Here is a 14,747-nt window from a genome sequence, read left to right as displayed (position 1 = left end):
TGCCTATCATGGCGAGCGCCAACAACATGCACAATTTCACCACCCTCATCAAGCGGTATGTATTGTCTTTGATAGTAGCTTAAATAGCAATATTCAGTTGGAATTCTGTTTCGATCCAGCCCAAGCCTTCCCTGGCCCTGGTATATGCGACTGACCCCGGTCACAATAGGCTCGAGGCGGCGACCTCACGCTTGGAGGATATGGCCATGAACTTGGATGACCCCAACATCCCAAAGAGCACCGGAACCCCTACTGCTACATCGCCCGCAGTGCCCGAGCCCCCGAAGCCCGCTCCTCCGCCACCAGCAGCTCCGGCCGCCGCTCCAATCCCACCCCAGATCCAGGACTTCGACGCATTAATCAAAGGAGATGTACAGAATTTTGTGAACCTGGGTGAGAAGATTGGTGGCTTGGTTGCAGAGCAGGTAGGTCTCTCGAGACGTTACTATACCTGGATATCGGTTGCTGACAGCTCCAATAGTCTAAAGCAGTTCTGCAGGCCTTCCAGGCTGAGCGCACCTACCTCTATGTCTCTACAAAGGCCAAGAAGCCCGAGCCTCAGCCCGTGGAGCTTATGACCGATCTGCACAAAGCTTCGGATAATATTAACAACCTTCGCGAATCGAACCGCGCCTCCCCTCTTTTCAACCACTTGAGTGCTGTCGCAGAGGGTATTGTTGCTCTGGGCTGGTTCTTTGAGAGCAAGCCTGCCGATTTTGTGGTTGATATCATTGGTGGTATTCAGTACTATGGTAATAAGGTGCTGAAGGAATACAAAGAAAAGTAAGTCTACATAGTGAATAATACAACGAGGACAAGCAATTGACATACCTAGGGACCGTACACATGTTGAGTACATTCAAGCCTACTACCAGAACTTCAAGGGTCTTGCTGCCTATCTTAAGAAGCACTACCCCAAGGGCCTGACATGGAACGACGAATCCGGAGTCGATGTTTCGGAGGCTTTGAAACAGATCAAGAGCGGTCCCACCCCAGCTGGAGCTACTGGGGGTGTTCCTCCCCCTCCCCCCCTCCCCCTCCTGTTCCAACTCTCAATGTCCCTGGTGGCGGTGCGCCCCCACCGCCTCCCCCACCCTCTTCTGCTCCCGGTCCAGATATGGCCGCCGTGTTCGACCAGCTCAACCAGGGAGAAGAAATCACCTCTGGTCTGCGCAAGGTCGACAAGTCACAGATGACACACAAGAACCCCAGCCTCCGCGCAGACTCCACCAGCTCCAGTGCTGTCCGGAGCAAGTCTCCCGCACCCAGCAAGAAGCCCAAGCCCGAGAGCATGCGCACAAAGAAGCCCCCGCGCAAGGAGCTGGAGGGCAACAAGTGGCTGATTGAGAACTTCGAGGCTGCGGATGACATCGTCGAGATTTCCGCGGCGCAGAACCAGTCTATCCTCATTTCGCGCTGCAACAAGACTATCGTCAAGGTCAACGGCAAGGCTAATGCTATCTCCATCGACAACTGCAATGGCTTGTCCATTATTGTTGATTCTCTGGTTAGCTGTTTGGATATCATCAAGTCTCCCAAATTCGCTCTGCAGATTGACGGCGTTGTCCCCACTATCATGCTCGATCAGGTTGATGGTGCCACCATCTACCTTGGCCAGCAGAGTCTTGCGACTGAGATCTTCACTAGCAAGTGCAGTGCTATTAACATAACACTCCCGCCTAAGGAGGGTACTGATGACGACACCAAGGAGTGCCCCGTTCCCGAGCAGCTTAAGAGCTACATTAAGGATGGCGTTTTGGTAACCGAGATTGTCGAGCATGCTGGTTAAGCTTAGACCTCTTGGTTGAGAAGTGTTCCATATTTGTTCATGTAACTGCCTAAGAACAACCCTTGTCCATAGAAATAATAGCGCTTTGCTTGGTACTCATCTTGTTCAATTCATCAAGACTTTTTTTAGAACCTATATGCCAGACTTGCATTTAGTTACACGAAAGGAATTGTTGACTGTCATCTATAGATCTGACCATTTAAACTCCTCGTATGATCGCGAGATCCTGATAACATTGAATGGACCTAATATTGCATAGACAAAACCTACGTAGAGAAAATTGGCTTAAGAGGGAGATTTTGATATTGATTCAAGGTTTTTTTCCCAATTTAATGTCCCAATATCTCAAGAAACACAAGCATGTGATTGTGACAACCAATAACACCATGCTATGCAAGGGAAACGAATGAAAGACAAAAATGAAAAGTGTATATGTTCAATGGCTCATAGGTCTGGTCTACCCTTGTTTTTTAGAAATAAAAGGATATAAGAAATAAGAAGGAATTGTAAAAGGCGACAGCCAGTGTCGACTTAGTCAAGGTGTGAGATGTGAAATGGGAAAGACTGTAGTTAGTATACTGCAGTGACTCAAATTGGCACGTCCATTGATTTTCATGTGTTGATGTTGATGCGGATGATTTTCTTTGTTGATTTCCTGTTACCAGTGACCTCAACTAGGCTAGATGCCTTGGGCGGACTTGACGAGGATGATGGTTAAGATCCCTTCGCAGTGGTGGCTAGGCAGTTGATTTTCAACTCATTTACGGTCAAATGACTCTTTCCTGTGAACGTCTAGGCCACGAAGCCTCTTCGCAAGTAAACTCTCACCGGTATCGGAGGTACCCTGGCCAGAGGGAAGGGAGCCTCCGTATCTGACATCGCCCTTATTGAGCTTGTTGCTCTCTGCAACATCATCCCGCTGAAGTTGTGGAGATCCTGGAAACCCGATATATTCTGGAGCCCAATGCAACGCATCGTCGCTTGGGAAGGGGAGTGGGCCTTGATCGACACTTCGTCTACGAGCGGCCTTCTCGATTGCTAGTCGGGCACTGGCCGATGCCGAGAGACTGGGTTCACGAGTGGGTTTGTATGGACTGTAGCGAGGCTCTGGTAGTTGATTCTCATTACGGAGCTTCTCTTTTCCGTCTGGAACTCGGTTTGCGAAGACCACGCGAATGCTCGAGTGGAGGTAGAAGCGACCACGGGAGGGACAGCAAATATTGAGGTGGATGAGGTATCGCAAAGTTGGTTTATCGTGGGGATTTTCTGTGGCGTTCAGCGAGGCTTCAGGACGATCAGTGCCGTAATTTTTCCGGGCGCTCAGTGGCATGTCGATGATCGGACCAGCCGAATAGCTTCGTTGCCGGATGAACGTCTTAGTCCCTGGTTCCATATCTTCAAGGTCGTATGGCACAAGGAATAGCTTGACTGCGGTCTTGTGGGGATTCTTGATGATGATTTGTAGTTGTCCCTGTTGCGGAATCCGGTAGCATCCACCCGGGGGACATTTGGGTGATTCCGCTCTGCGACTCTTCTTTTCCCGGCGACGTCTTGTGTCCGTACTGGGAGCCCGAGGGGTCCCTTTGTCATGACTAGGTCCATCATTTGAAGCTACCGGGCTAAAATGCCGTCGACGACGTCGGGTCGTGCTTGAATCGTCCCTGGATAGTGAATTCTCCAGATCGATTTGTCCCACATAAGGACTAGGACTATCATCTGAGATGGAGCGGCCACTTCCTGACGTGGGGTAGCTATAGAAGACCGCTGGGAAGGGAACAGTGACATGTGGTGGGCATTTCAGATGTCCTTTGCATTTGCCTTTCCCTAAAACACCGATTTGTGCAGTAAAGTCCAAAGGTTTGGAAGGGTTCATCGACATTCGTCCGCGTAGGATTGATTCCTCGTAGGATCCAACCATCGGTGCATGAGCTGAAGGACAGAGCTCGGAAGCAAGTGACGGTCTTCTTGCTCGATATGCAGCGGTATTGCCCGTCGATGCCAATTGAAGGCTATACGCTGATGTCAATGTCCGTCGAGGGACATAATTTGACTGGAAATCACTATCATGACCACCGCGAGAATAGGGTGTACGAATATCAACAGCTCGGATGCTAGGAGGAGATGACTGGAGATGCCGAAAAGACTCTGGTGGTAGTGTACGTCGTCTGTTGGTTCTCTCCGTGAGCCCAGATTCTTTCGGATCAACCGGTGAAAAGTCAAGGTCGGTGTTATTGGCTTGATATACGAGAGGACTTGTAGGGACCTTCAGAACGTAGCTTGACGAGAAAGAGCCGAGTGACGGTGCCCTGGAACGGGTTTGTATGCCAAGTTCGGGCTGCCGCTGTTCGCCAAAGGGTTTGGACCCAGAAGTACTTGGGAAGACGGATGCCCCAAACCATGGTGTAGTAGGGGATGTCCCTAGATGAGGAGATATAGATAACTGGCTAGGCTGTGTGAATCGGGGCCGAGGGGACTGTGGGGGACCATTTGCTGCCCGTTCACGGAAATCTCCGGAGTGTAATGCAGATCGAGGTCTCTGGATATCGGCCGGCGATCCTAGTTCCTCTGTCTTTGTCGAATTTGCATAGCTATGGGCGTCCGCTAATTTCGCATCGATGGTTTGTTCTGCCTTTTGCTCCACCGGGGAGTTGTGAGACATATAGAACAAGTCATCGCTGTGATCATCGTTCTGCGGATTTATATAGTGTTAGCTATCAAGACCGGGATATTGAAACCCGCCACAAGATGCTTCTGTATATTAAATGAAAGTATCCACAGCTAATTCGACCCAACGAACGCACCTTATATTGAAGCCTCCAAGGCGAGGATTCTTTGATTCGTTGTATAAGTTCCTGCCGCTCATCACTGCTCCACATTCTTGCCGGAGAGTGTTCTGCAGAAGATGACTGCAAGTTTTCCATGATGAATGGCCCTTCACTTTCAAGATTATTCTCTTTGTCTAAAGGATGTTCGGAGGACCTTTGGGCAAGCTGTCCGGGATCACGCTGGCTGCGGTCATCAGACCATGCAAAGTGATACCGGCGGTCCGGGTCATGAAAAAGGGGCATAATGACGTGTTTAAGAGGGCTATAGGGCCTGAAATGTTGGATCGGGCATCTCAGGAGATCACTTATGTGGCAAGCACGAATCGAGTGCCAACAGGCCGTGGGTGGGGTTGGGATGCGGTGTGCGCTCGGGTATACGCTTGATAGGGAAGGAAGAAAGCGGTGACTCAGGCTTTATCTATAAAATATTAAAGCGAATAAGAAAAATAAAGAGAATAAAGAGAACAAAGAGAATACTCGTGGTCGGAGAGAGAGTCCGGGAAGGAAAGAAGGTCATGTCATGTCATGTCGTGGGTCCATTTCGGTTTTCGGGATGAATCATCGTCATGTTACTTTCCCCGATAAGGAGATTAAGGGAAAGTTTCAACATATGAACTATATATGATGATATTAATGGGAAAAAAAATGAAACAGAGCATTCGAAGAACTAATAGATCTACTAGAACATGAAAATACTATAACAGTAGAACTAATAAATAATAACTGGACAGTAATCCAAGCCGTTGATCTGTTGGTCTCCAATCTCTGGGCGGAACCGTCGATCACTTTTTTTTTTTTTCTTCCGCCCCCCATCTCCACTCCCATACACAGCAGTATCAACGTACTGACATACACTATGGCACCAAAACCCCCTCGTGATGCTAAGGCATCCAAAGAACCCCGTGAATCTGCAATTAAGAAGCGCAAGGGTTTCAGCGTTGGCCCAGCCAATCTCCCCGATGGCACCTACCGGCGCAAGAGTGAGCGACCCTTCAACTTTCTTGGACTCACTCTCTTTGACTACTCGATCCATGAAATCTAACAGTATTCGTGATTAGCGCAAAAAATCAAATCCGATCTGATCCACAAGGCCAAGGTGAAGAAAGCTTACGCCAAGATCAAAGCACAAGAACTCGCCGCCCCTACACCTAAGTCCGTTTACGCCCTTGCCGATGAGGAGAAAGAAACAACAGAACCCCAGGTCGCCGAACCTGCGTCGACAGAACTTCACCCGGCTCGTATGGCCATGTTGAATGAGCCGGAGCCGTCACCAGAGCCTGCGCCGAGACCAGAACGGCGCCCACGGAACCAAGGACAGCAGAGGGAGCGCAAACCCAAGCGGTCGGCGTTTGCAAAAGAGCTTGAGATTGCGGAACAGCGGAAGAAGGCTGCTGAGGCTCGACAGAGGGAGGTTGAGGCCAAGCAAAAGGAGCGGGAGGCGATGCTTCGTGCTAAGCGGCCGGATCAGTTTGGCAAACGGAGATTGGGAAGGGAAAGCAATGCGCTGCTGAGTCGGGTGCAGCGAATGGTTGGACAGTCATAAAAGCATGTTTTGTTTAAAGGAGAACTACATCATCTATTTTTCGTGATACCCGATGCAAGAACAAAAATTCATGAACGCTTGATTATGCTTTGACAGTTGCTAAATTCAACACTATGCGGAGGGATTCTTGGTTCCGCTACGGGGCTTGCGGAAACAGGCAAATTCGCCCTTTGTCCGATCTCTCAATCGTTTGAGTACGACTCTCATCTCGCCTAGGTCGGCCTGCAATTTTGAGCGGGCTTCATTTGTGGTGCGATGGTCCAATTCCACGTAGATCTGACTCTGAATTCCAGATGCTTCGTCCGTCGAGTACTGGGAGAGGGTCTGTGCGATGAACTCGGTGTCCAGGGTAGCTTGCATGAGAGCAGCAAGTGAGAAGCTAGACCGAGTACGGAAAGAGGTGAGTAAGGCCGTGGATATTTGCCCAAGTAGATAGGTGAATACAATGGTAAGTAGTGACGATGGGGCATTTGGTGATGGACGGCTAGCACTTGGCGATACGGTGGATGGCACAGTAGTGGAGATCTCGGTATGCACGAGAACCAGAGTCAATAGGGTATTGTAGACGTAAGGGCGAACCTGGTCAGGGCGATCCGTCTTGGGCACCCAGTCCGGAGACTCGATGCCGGTAGAGATAGTCTTCTTTAGCAAGGCAAGGGTCGGACTGGTGTATGATACAAACAGTCGATCTTCGATTTGCTTCAGGACGTCCCGAACCGTCTTACCCTCTTCCGTCAATTTGACAGAGAACGAGGTCTCGAAGTTGGAGATCAACTGCGGCACATATTCGGACTGCAGAGCCTTCAGGTTGGAAAGTGTAAGGAGAATCCGTACATTCTGCGCTTTGATTAGTAATTAGGGTGGTTTGAGAGTGAAGGGTGCTTACCCTATCCTGCGAATCCACAGAATCGGCCGCGAGCACGGACAAAGTTGCATCAAGGGCCTGACTTGTCATGACTGGCCGGCTAATAACCCACTCATTCTCTTCTTCTGACGCCGTTACTCGCTCTGCATTCTCGACCAGTCCACTGAGTGCCTTGTAAACACTAGACACAAACTGCGTACGAACCATCTGAAGCAGTTTCGCAGGTGGTTGGGTGACGACATCCACAGTTCCAGATTTGCTCATGGCTTCAGAGATGTACAGAATCTTCTGCATGCCGCCTAGGATGGCACTTTCAAATGCCACAAACAAGCCAGGCATCTTGGTTAAGTCTCGCTTTTCGGAATCCCGCGTCCAGTCCTCCAGCATCTTGCAAGACTCCGCATCCTTACTCCATGCTGCGCATGCAACACGGGCAGATCTGTCCCGGGCGACACTCACCAGAGACTTGAGCAGATCATGGGTTGATCCGCTGTGTGTGACTGGGCGCAAAGCCGCCATCTCACTGGCAGCGGTACCAATTATTATGAGAAATGTACTCAAGTAGTGAACGCCACTGAGGGAGTTGGAGAAGGGTGGCCAGAAGGCACAACCCTCCCAGTGTTCTCCGCGCTGAGGGGCGGGTATAGGGAGATTCTTTGGATCCAGTTTAAACCGGGACTCAGTCGGCGTGACTCCATGGGTCGCAGGACTTGTTGGACTTGGTAGAATAGGCGAAGAGAGGAGGGAGATATCCTCAGTTGGGGGATCATTGAAGAGCGAAAGAACATTTTCTCGGATCAAGTTGACCAGTTCCACAACACCCCTTTCGAGCTCCTCTACATTCGCAGGGGTAAGGCGGTGATGTTTCCGGCTCTCACCTTCAAAGCCAACTGGAAGTAGTCGTTGGCGACTACCATCAATGAATGCATGGGCAACCTCCCAGAAATCTAGCAGCTCGCCCAGTAAGCCACTCTGCGATGAGAGGAGGCGAGTGAGGAACGCCTGAATGCAGTCCCAAAGCTCAATGACATGATCTGTGTCAAGATTTTCAGGGACATCAGCTGAGCCGTCACGGGGCGCCAGGCGAAGGTAGGAAGCTACGGCTTGAGGCGTGGGTTTCTCCCCACCGGCAAGCCGGCGTCTCAAAATTTCAATTTCCACCTTGCAGCGGTCACAAAAGGAAGTGATTTTAGTCTTGAGGAACTCGTAGCGACTGTGAAGCCAGGTCCAAATGGGATTATCATCAACGCCCAACTCCAAGAGTGCCCCGATAAGCTCCATATGTTCCTCAACCGGACCCGTCGCGGTGCTTGTCGTGGAAGTTGTAGGGGCATCGCCGAGTCTTCTCCAGAGCTCGCGCTTGAAAGCATGAATCTGCTCGTCCACATCCATCCACATCCGTCCCATCGCTAAGATTGTATGCGCCTCATGATCGGATAGCTGGCGACGTGAGCTGGAGGCCTGCTCCACAATGCTCTTTGCTCGATTTGCGAGAGTCCTTGCCTTGGTGTATTCTTCAAACACGGAGTCGTAGTCTCGCTGTTGGATGGACTTGGATAGGTGACTTCCAATCTCGTATACATCGCGGTTTTTCTCCATCGTTTCCACGACTGACTTAAGTATCTGTTCCCGATCACGGCCTCCAAGGGCTGGCCCCCAAACCTCCTCAGCTTTGACCGACGCCTCCACAAGGGGAGTTCGGATGCCTTTCATTCCATAATCGCTCTCCTTGACAAGTGCCGTCTTACGAGGGGTAGCCTGGCCCATACTTGCTGGAGAAGGAGATACACCCCGCTGCCCTGATAAGCTTCGGAAGTGACCTGATCTTCGTGGAGCAAGATTTGGTTCATTGGGTGCACCTTGGTCTCTCATTTCTGTGTATACACTATCGATGGTTGCCTTGGCGCGAACGAAGCGCTCAAAATTGGCTTCCACTAAAACTTTCAGCGACGCAGACTTCTGATCGATAGACTGAGATAGATGGTCTAACCCGGCAATGAGCGATTCAATGGAGTCTGAGTGATGGGCCTGGGATAGGAAGAGCGCGGGAGAGAAGGATGTTGATGATAGCAGGAACCGCGACCGTTTACCCCCCTCTTCCTCTAGACGTAGACCCTTTTGCTTCAAGATACGCAGAACGCTATCCCCCCCTCCCAACGGATCTGGTTCATCATTCTGCGCATTTTCTCTGGTGTCCTTTCCACGCCGCTGCGATCCGTAACCACTCCGCCAGTCGCTGGGGGTGCGTTCGAGAGCGAAGTAGCGCGACTTCCGGGGCCGGGACTTGCTTCGCTCCACGGGTTCCTCATCTGATGCATCATCCTCATCTAGTGCTGCCGGCCATGCTTCGGGGTATTCGGAAGGTAGATTGTAGTGACTGGCGACATCCAGATCGGACATGATGCCAGCTATGGGCTAATTGGGAGTGGAGACGAAACAGATTAGACGTGGGGTTAGGTAAAGGTATTCAATCAGATGATGCCCGACGTCGAGAGGCCTAAGCAGGATAGCCTATCAAATGTGGAGACCGGAATTGCATAGAAATTGAGGATTAGAGATAGCAACAAGTGGTAAGGAAGCTCCAGATTGGAAGGGTTCACCGAAGACCAATGGAGTGAGAGATTGTGGACTCGGGTTACCGGGGGAGAATCAAACCACCAATGCGGTCTGCGTCCCGGTCGGATCAGTGCGGCCGAACAAAGTTGATTCTTTCTTCTCCTTCTTTCCCTTCTCCTCCCCACCATCCAATCCTAAACTTTTGTTTTTTAGCTGATTGAAGTTTTTCACGATGCTTGCCGCCAGAAACTTCTCTGCTGCTCGCCAGTGCTTGCGCTCCGTCCGCACTCCCTACTTCGTGGCCTCCGTGTCGCAGGTACTCAAAACCCTCTAATAATCTTCAAGGCACATTTACTGACTATTTGCGCCTTCTCATTTAGGTTCGCGGTTTCGCTTCCCCTGCTGACAATGCTGTCGCCAAGTTCAAGGGCCAAAAGGGATCTGATGTACGCTGATATCCTTTCAACTTCGTTTTTTCTTTTTTCTTCCTCAATGCCGGCGCCAGCCGCGCAAAGCCCGTCGCGCACCAAATCTTACCACAAACATCATGATCCGCATACCTGAGCGACAATGCTGACGATTTTGTTCTGGAATTATAGGGCAAGTACACTGTTACTCTAATTGAGGGTGATGGTATTGGTCCTGAGATCGCTCAGTCCGTGAAGGATATCTTCGAGGCTGCCAAGGTATGAGCTACCCAACCCGAAATGCCCAATTCCAAGTGCAATTGAAATACTAAAGACATTTCCTCTAGGCCCCCATCAAGTGGGAGCCCGTCGATGTCGGTCCCATCCTCAAGGACGGAAAGACTGCCATCCCTGATGAAGCTATCAAGAGCGTTGAGAAGAACTACGTTGCGCTCAAGGGTCCTCTCGCCGTATGTTCCCCCCTCGTGCCCGCTGTTGGCTCATTCGATGTCGCAATACTAAATTCTATCGCATTTTAAGACCCCCGTTGGTAAGGGTCACGTCTCCCTGAACCTGACTCTGCGCCGTACCTTCAACCTGTTCGCCAACGTCCGTCCTTGCCGCTCCATCGCCGGTTTCAAGACCCCCTACGACGGTGTCGACACTGTCCTGATCCGTGAGAACACCGAGGGTGAATACTCTGGTATTGAGCACGTTGTTGTCGATGGTGTCGTGCAGAGCATCAAGCTCATCACCAAGGAGGCCTCCGAGCGTGTCCTGCGTTTCGCCTTCCAGTACGCCGAGTCCATCAACAAGAAGAAGGTTCGCGTTGTGCACAAGGCCACCATCATGAAGATGTCCGACGGTCTCTTCCTCAACACCGCCCGTGACATCTCCAAGGACTTCCCTGATGTCGAGTTCGACGCTGAGCTGCTGGACAACTCGTGCCTGAAGATCGTCACCGACCCCACCCCCTACAACGACAAGGTCCTTGTCATGCCTAACCTGTACGGTGATATTCTCTCCGACATGTGCGCCGGTTTGATCGGTGGTCTCGGTCTCACCCCCTCCGGTAACATTGGTGACGAGTGCTCCATCTTCGAGGCCGTCCACGGTTCCGCCCCTGATATCGCTGGCAAGGGTCTTGCCAACCCCACTGCTCTCCTTCTGAGCAGTATCATGATGCTGCAGCACATGGGTCTGCATGACCACGCTAACCGCATTCAGAAGGCCACCTTCGACACCCTGGCTGAGGGCAAGGTTAGTTTTCGCATTGCCTCTCGACTCCGGGTATCTTGCTGACATCTCCTCTCTAGTTCCTCACTGGTGACCTTGGTGGTACCGCCAAGACCCACGAGTACGCCGCGGCTATTATGAAGCGCCTCCAGTAAAGCTGTCGCCACTCGCCTTTCTGTACTATGACCATTTGATTTTTTACATGTGCCCCTCGAACGACATTAGACTTCCTATAGCGATCGAAATATACCTACTTGTGTAGTTACGAGATTACTTGCCGCGAATATACAGGAGTTCTGCCACATTTTATCCAAAAATCTGGATAATAACCACTCTGTACCAGTGGTAGAATTTGCTGAAATGGATACCTCGGCACCTGCGGAGTAGTACTAGTAGGTAACGTATTTCACAGGCGGATGGGCCACCCTCAAAACACGGTGCCATAGTAAATGCGATATCCACTATTCAAATATCTCAACAACCACAATCTTACTCTATTCCATTACTTGCCGATAGAATATTGATCAGGATCATTATAAGCCTATATCAATTTCTACTAAATTGAAATCTTGTATTATCATGATACCGAATATATACATGTACATCGTGAAGCCGATGAGATATATATATTCCTGTCGCAAAGCCATGAAAATTCTCAAAACTCTCTTAAAATAGACTAGACATCATAGATAAAGAACTAGGCTTCGAGGAAAAGCTCCTACAGACCACTATTGTTGCGACAATGAGTTGTAATTTATCGCATATACTATGGTGTTTGATGGTGGCCCATCCGCCTGTGAAATACGTTAGCAGATGTAGTTACAGTAGTATGTATCCATCACGGAGTCATTGTTTGGGGTTAAAAGAACACCGAGGTCCATGTCGATCTTAGCGACAAACGGCATGGTGTACCATAGACGTGCCCGACACCATCTTAGCCAAAATATCCATGTCAGGTGATGGATGTGCCTTAAAATGCACGGCCAATATTGTGCGATCGACAGGGATCAAGCTAGGCGCTGTAGCAATCCATTATGTTTTGTGAAGCAGCAGTATCCAAGCATCTAGACAAGGTCCTACATTGTATACATATAAGGATAAGTGCGAAGGTAAAATACGAACAGAATAGGCTACTGGTAGCTTGAATAAGCTTGAGTGTGGAAGCTTGAAGTTCGATTAGGTGTATTCTACAGAGTATATAGAGGGTCATCATTTGAAGTTGGCGCAAATGTGAACTTCTACAAGATGGATTCACTAGATCATTCACTGATGGGAATAGGAATTCTGAATGCCTTGTCTGACGTAGTAACGAATAATAATCACACGCGCTGACCTCGGGAGCTACTAAGGCTGGGGTACCAGAAACGTTGGGGTAAAATGAGGAGAATAACATGTGAAACAAAAAGGGACTACATTACGTACATGGAAAGTCGGAGAATGTCATACAATCTACAGTATATTGAAGTGTGGGTCCAGACCAAGTTATTTGCACAGATGTCATTGGCGTTCATGGAAATCCTGTTTACATACGCCTCATACCTCATTTAGTAGTTTAAAGCCTTGGAAATGATTTTCGATCGGAAGAGTACCCAGCCCATAGTGAACCAAGGAACCAGATCAATGTAATGTAGCATGACGCGCATTTACCTGGTTAAGGTTTTGTCCAACTAAAAAGCAGGAGAAAATGTATGACGTTAACCCCACCCAGTATAATAAATAGTCTGTTAAGTCCATGAACAATCATTATTCATTCAACACTTCAATCCAATTCCTCACTCAACTCTACTACTCAATAACCAATATTCAATCATTTTCATCATTCACAATGGAGACTGTCAAGGTGAGCAGAACCACAACCACCTTACCTTGTCCGCGAATCCATACTAATCATACTAGAACGCCGCCAACTACGTCGCTGAGTCTGTTCAGGGAGCTACTTCTGGCGTTTCCAAGGAGGCCAACAAGGAAGTTGCTAAGGACTCCGATGCCAAGATCTCCACCCGTGCCTCCGCTGCCAAGGACGCTCTCGGTGACAAGTTCGATGAGTCCAAGCACGACACCAAGGCTGATGTCCACAAGGGTAAGTCTTCACCATTTGAAAATGTTATGCTAGGTACTAATCATCGCACAGAGGCTGCTAAGCACTAAACGAATAACGAATATCGACGTCTGTTAGGAGGATATTTGATTTGCTCTAGCTATGTGTCTACGATTATAACTATAACTATACGATATCCATAACTGAATATGAATATTTACAAGTCATAAAACTTCGGGAACCAATAAAGCAAGTTACAGTAGAGGTGTATTTTTTATTTGGATATTTGCACTATAATTTGTCTTCACCTTGTCGCTATCTACGACTAAACATCTTGATGTTTGCAGGTAAAAGGAGTGCCACCCTGGTTTCCACTCCGAAGCATAAGCTCAATCTATAATTATCCATTGATTAGCATCTACAATCCTCCGAACTTCGAAACCCAACTTACCAACTCAAGATCGGCCAATGCAGCCTCAGGCTCCTGCTCAGACACCACTTTCCCAGCCACAAGACTCGCCCCCCAAGCTTCAACCTCAGGAGGAACGCCCGTCCGTTCATTTCGAATAGTAACAGTCTGCACATCACCTTGAGAGTCACGACAAACAATCACATTCTCCCCCTCAATTTTAACCCACCCATTTTCACATGCAATAGTCCACTCGTTCGCCCGCAATGAAGTACCCAGCGAGATCTGAAGAACTCCACTAACCCCGGACCGTGTTTTCAAGATCATATTGCCAGTATCGACTGGAGGTAGATGAGGCATGATCTGGTTTGTAAATGCCGAGAGAGTATCTATCTCGTTTCCGGGTTGTGAACCTAGCAGGAGTCGAAGGCCCGCGGTAAAGTGAACGCCGCCATCTAAAAGATACCCGCCTTGATGGGTAGGGGTACGTCGCCAGGGTGTGACTAAATCAATTAATTAGATTAGGAGTGGGATTTAGATTGAGGATGGAAGGTTGTCTCACGATTGAATTTCCAGTTTTCTGCGATATTGTTATGCTGACGTCCCTGGAAACCCACGATCTTCCCAAGTCCCTGGAGAATGTTCACTGCATAGTTGTAGCTGTTCAGATAGCGCCAGTTTTCCGCAACTGCCCAGGTTGGACCCTTGATATCAGCACGGTACCATTTGATGAGATCCTCTGCGTCTTGGATATTCTCTGCTATGGGTTTCTCGGAGAGTACGTGCTTCCCAGATAGAAGAGCCGCTTTGATGAAGCGGGGTTGGCTTTCAATGGACAGTCTGTGACTTGATTAGTATTTCTATTCAATCATCATCATGCTCAACCCACGCGATAATGACAGCCCCGATGTCGGTCCGTTTCAAGAGCTCATCAAGACCTCTGTCACTATCTTCGGAATAGAGGTCGACAGGATAGGCAAGACTGTCAGCCAAAGATTTAGCGGATACTGCAGAGCGTGAGTAGACGGCTTTGAGAGTGAGGGTCTTGGCGGCTTCGATGGCGGGCTTGATTCTTCATA

The 14,747-nt window shown here is 49.4% G+C and overlaps 7 protein-coding genes across 7 annotated transcripts; 4 read left to right on the top strand and 3 right to left on the bottom strand.

Moving 5' to 3' along the window:
- Positions 1 to 8: 8 nt before the first annotated feature.
- capA (adenylate cyclase-binding protein) lies at positions 9 to 1,789 on the top strand (the record flags this gene model as incomplete). The annotated part of the gene is made up of 5 exons (XM_057143750.1): positions 9 to 55; positions 170 to 425; positions 482 to 783; positions 836 to 1,070; positions 1,139 to 1,789. 5 exons carry the CDS (start codon positions 9 to 11, stop codon positions 1,787 to 1,789), a joined length of 1,491 nt encoding a protein of 496 aa, XP_056993038.1.
- A 757-nt stretch (positions 1,790 to 2,546) lies between these two features.
- Positions 2,547 to 4,857, bottom strand: N7520_009815 (uncharacterized protein; the record flags this gene model as incomplete). The annotated part of the gene is made up of 2 exons (XM_057143749.1): positions 2,547 to 4,478; positions 4,591 to 4,857. The coding sequence occupies 2 exons, from the start codon at positions 4,855 to 4,857 to the stop codon at positions 2,547 to 2,549; spliced, it is 2,199 nt and encodes a 732-aa protein (XP_056993037.1).
- Positions 4,858 to 5,470: 613 nt separating this feature from the next.
- On the top strand, positions 5,471 to 6,157 carry N7520_009814 (uncharacterized protein; the record flags this gene model as incomplete). Its single annotated transcript, XM_057143748.1, has 2 exons — positions 5,471 to 5,594; positions 5,673 to 6,157. 2 exons carry the CDS (start codon positions 5,471 to 5,473, stop codon positions 6,155 to 6,157), a joined length of 609 nt encoding a protein of 202 aa, XP_056993036.1.
- Positions 6,158 to 6,268: 111 nt separating this feature from the next.
- Positions 6,269 to 9,422, bottom strand: N7520_009813 (exocyst subunit SEC5; the record flags this gene model as incomplete). The annotated part of the gene is made up of 2 exons (XM_057143747.1): positions 6,269 to 6,994; positions 7,044 to 9,422. 2 exons carry the CDS (start codon positions 9,420 to 9,422, stop codon positions 6,269 to 6,271), a joined length of 3,105 nt encoding a protein of 1,034 aa, XP_056993035.1.
- Positions 9,423 to 9,810: 388 nt separating this feature from the next.
- On the top strand, positions 9,811 to 11,376 carry N7520_009812 (isocitrate dehydrogenase (NAD(+)) IDH2; the record flags this gene model as incomplete). The annotated part of the gene is made up of 6 exons (XM_057143746.1): positions 9,811 to 9,894; positions 9,959 to 10,024; positions 10,178 to 10,264; positions 10,333 to 10,455; positions 10,526 to 11,245; positions 11,302 to 11,376. The coding sequence occupies 6 exons, from the start codon at positions 9,811 to 9,813 to the stop codon at positions 11,374 to 11,376; spliced, it is 1,155 nt and encodes a 384-aa protein (XP_056993034.1).
- Positions 11,377 to 13,046: 1,670 nt separating this feature from the next.
- Positions 13,047 to 13,369, top strand: grg1 (putative glucose repressible protein Grg1; the record flags this gene model as incomplete). The annotated part of the gene is made up of 3 exons (XM_057143745.1): positions 13,047 to 13,061; positions 13,118 to 13,301; positions 13,353 to 13,369. 3 exons carry the CDS (start codon positions 13,047 to 13,049, stop codon positions 13,367 to 13,369), a joined length of 216 nt encoding a protein of 71 aa, XP_056993033.1.
- Positions 13,370 to 13,677: 308 nt separating this feature from the next.
- On the bottom strand, positions 13,678 to 14,028 carry N7520_009810 (uncharacterized protein; the record flags this gene model as incomplete). The annotated part of the gene is made up of 1 exon (XM_057143744.1): positions 13,678 to 14,028. The coding sequence occupies one exon, from the start codon at positions 14,026 to 14,028 to the stop codon at positions 13,678 to 13,680; it is 351 nt and encodes a 116-aa protein (XP_056993032.1).
- Positions 14,029 to 14,747: the final 719 nt, after the last annotated feature.

Source organism: Penicillium odoratum (genome assembly GCF_028828045.1).
Source record: "Penicillium odoratum strain IBT 22623 chromosome Unknown utg000006l_segment0_segment0, whole genome shotgun sequence".
Lineage (NCBI taxonomy): Eukaryota > Fungi > Ascomycota > Eurotiomycetes > Eurotiales > Aspergillaceae > Penicillium > Penicillium odoratum.
This window is presented reverse-complemented; position numbering and strand designations above follow the sequence as displayed.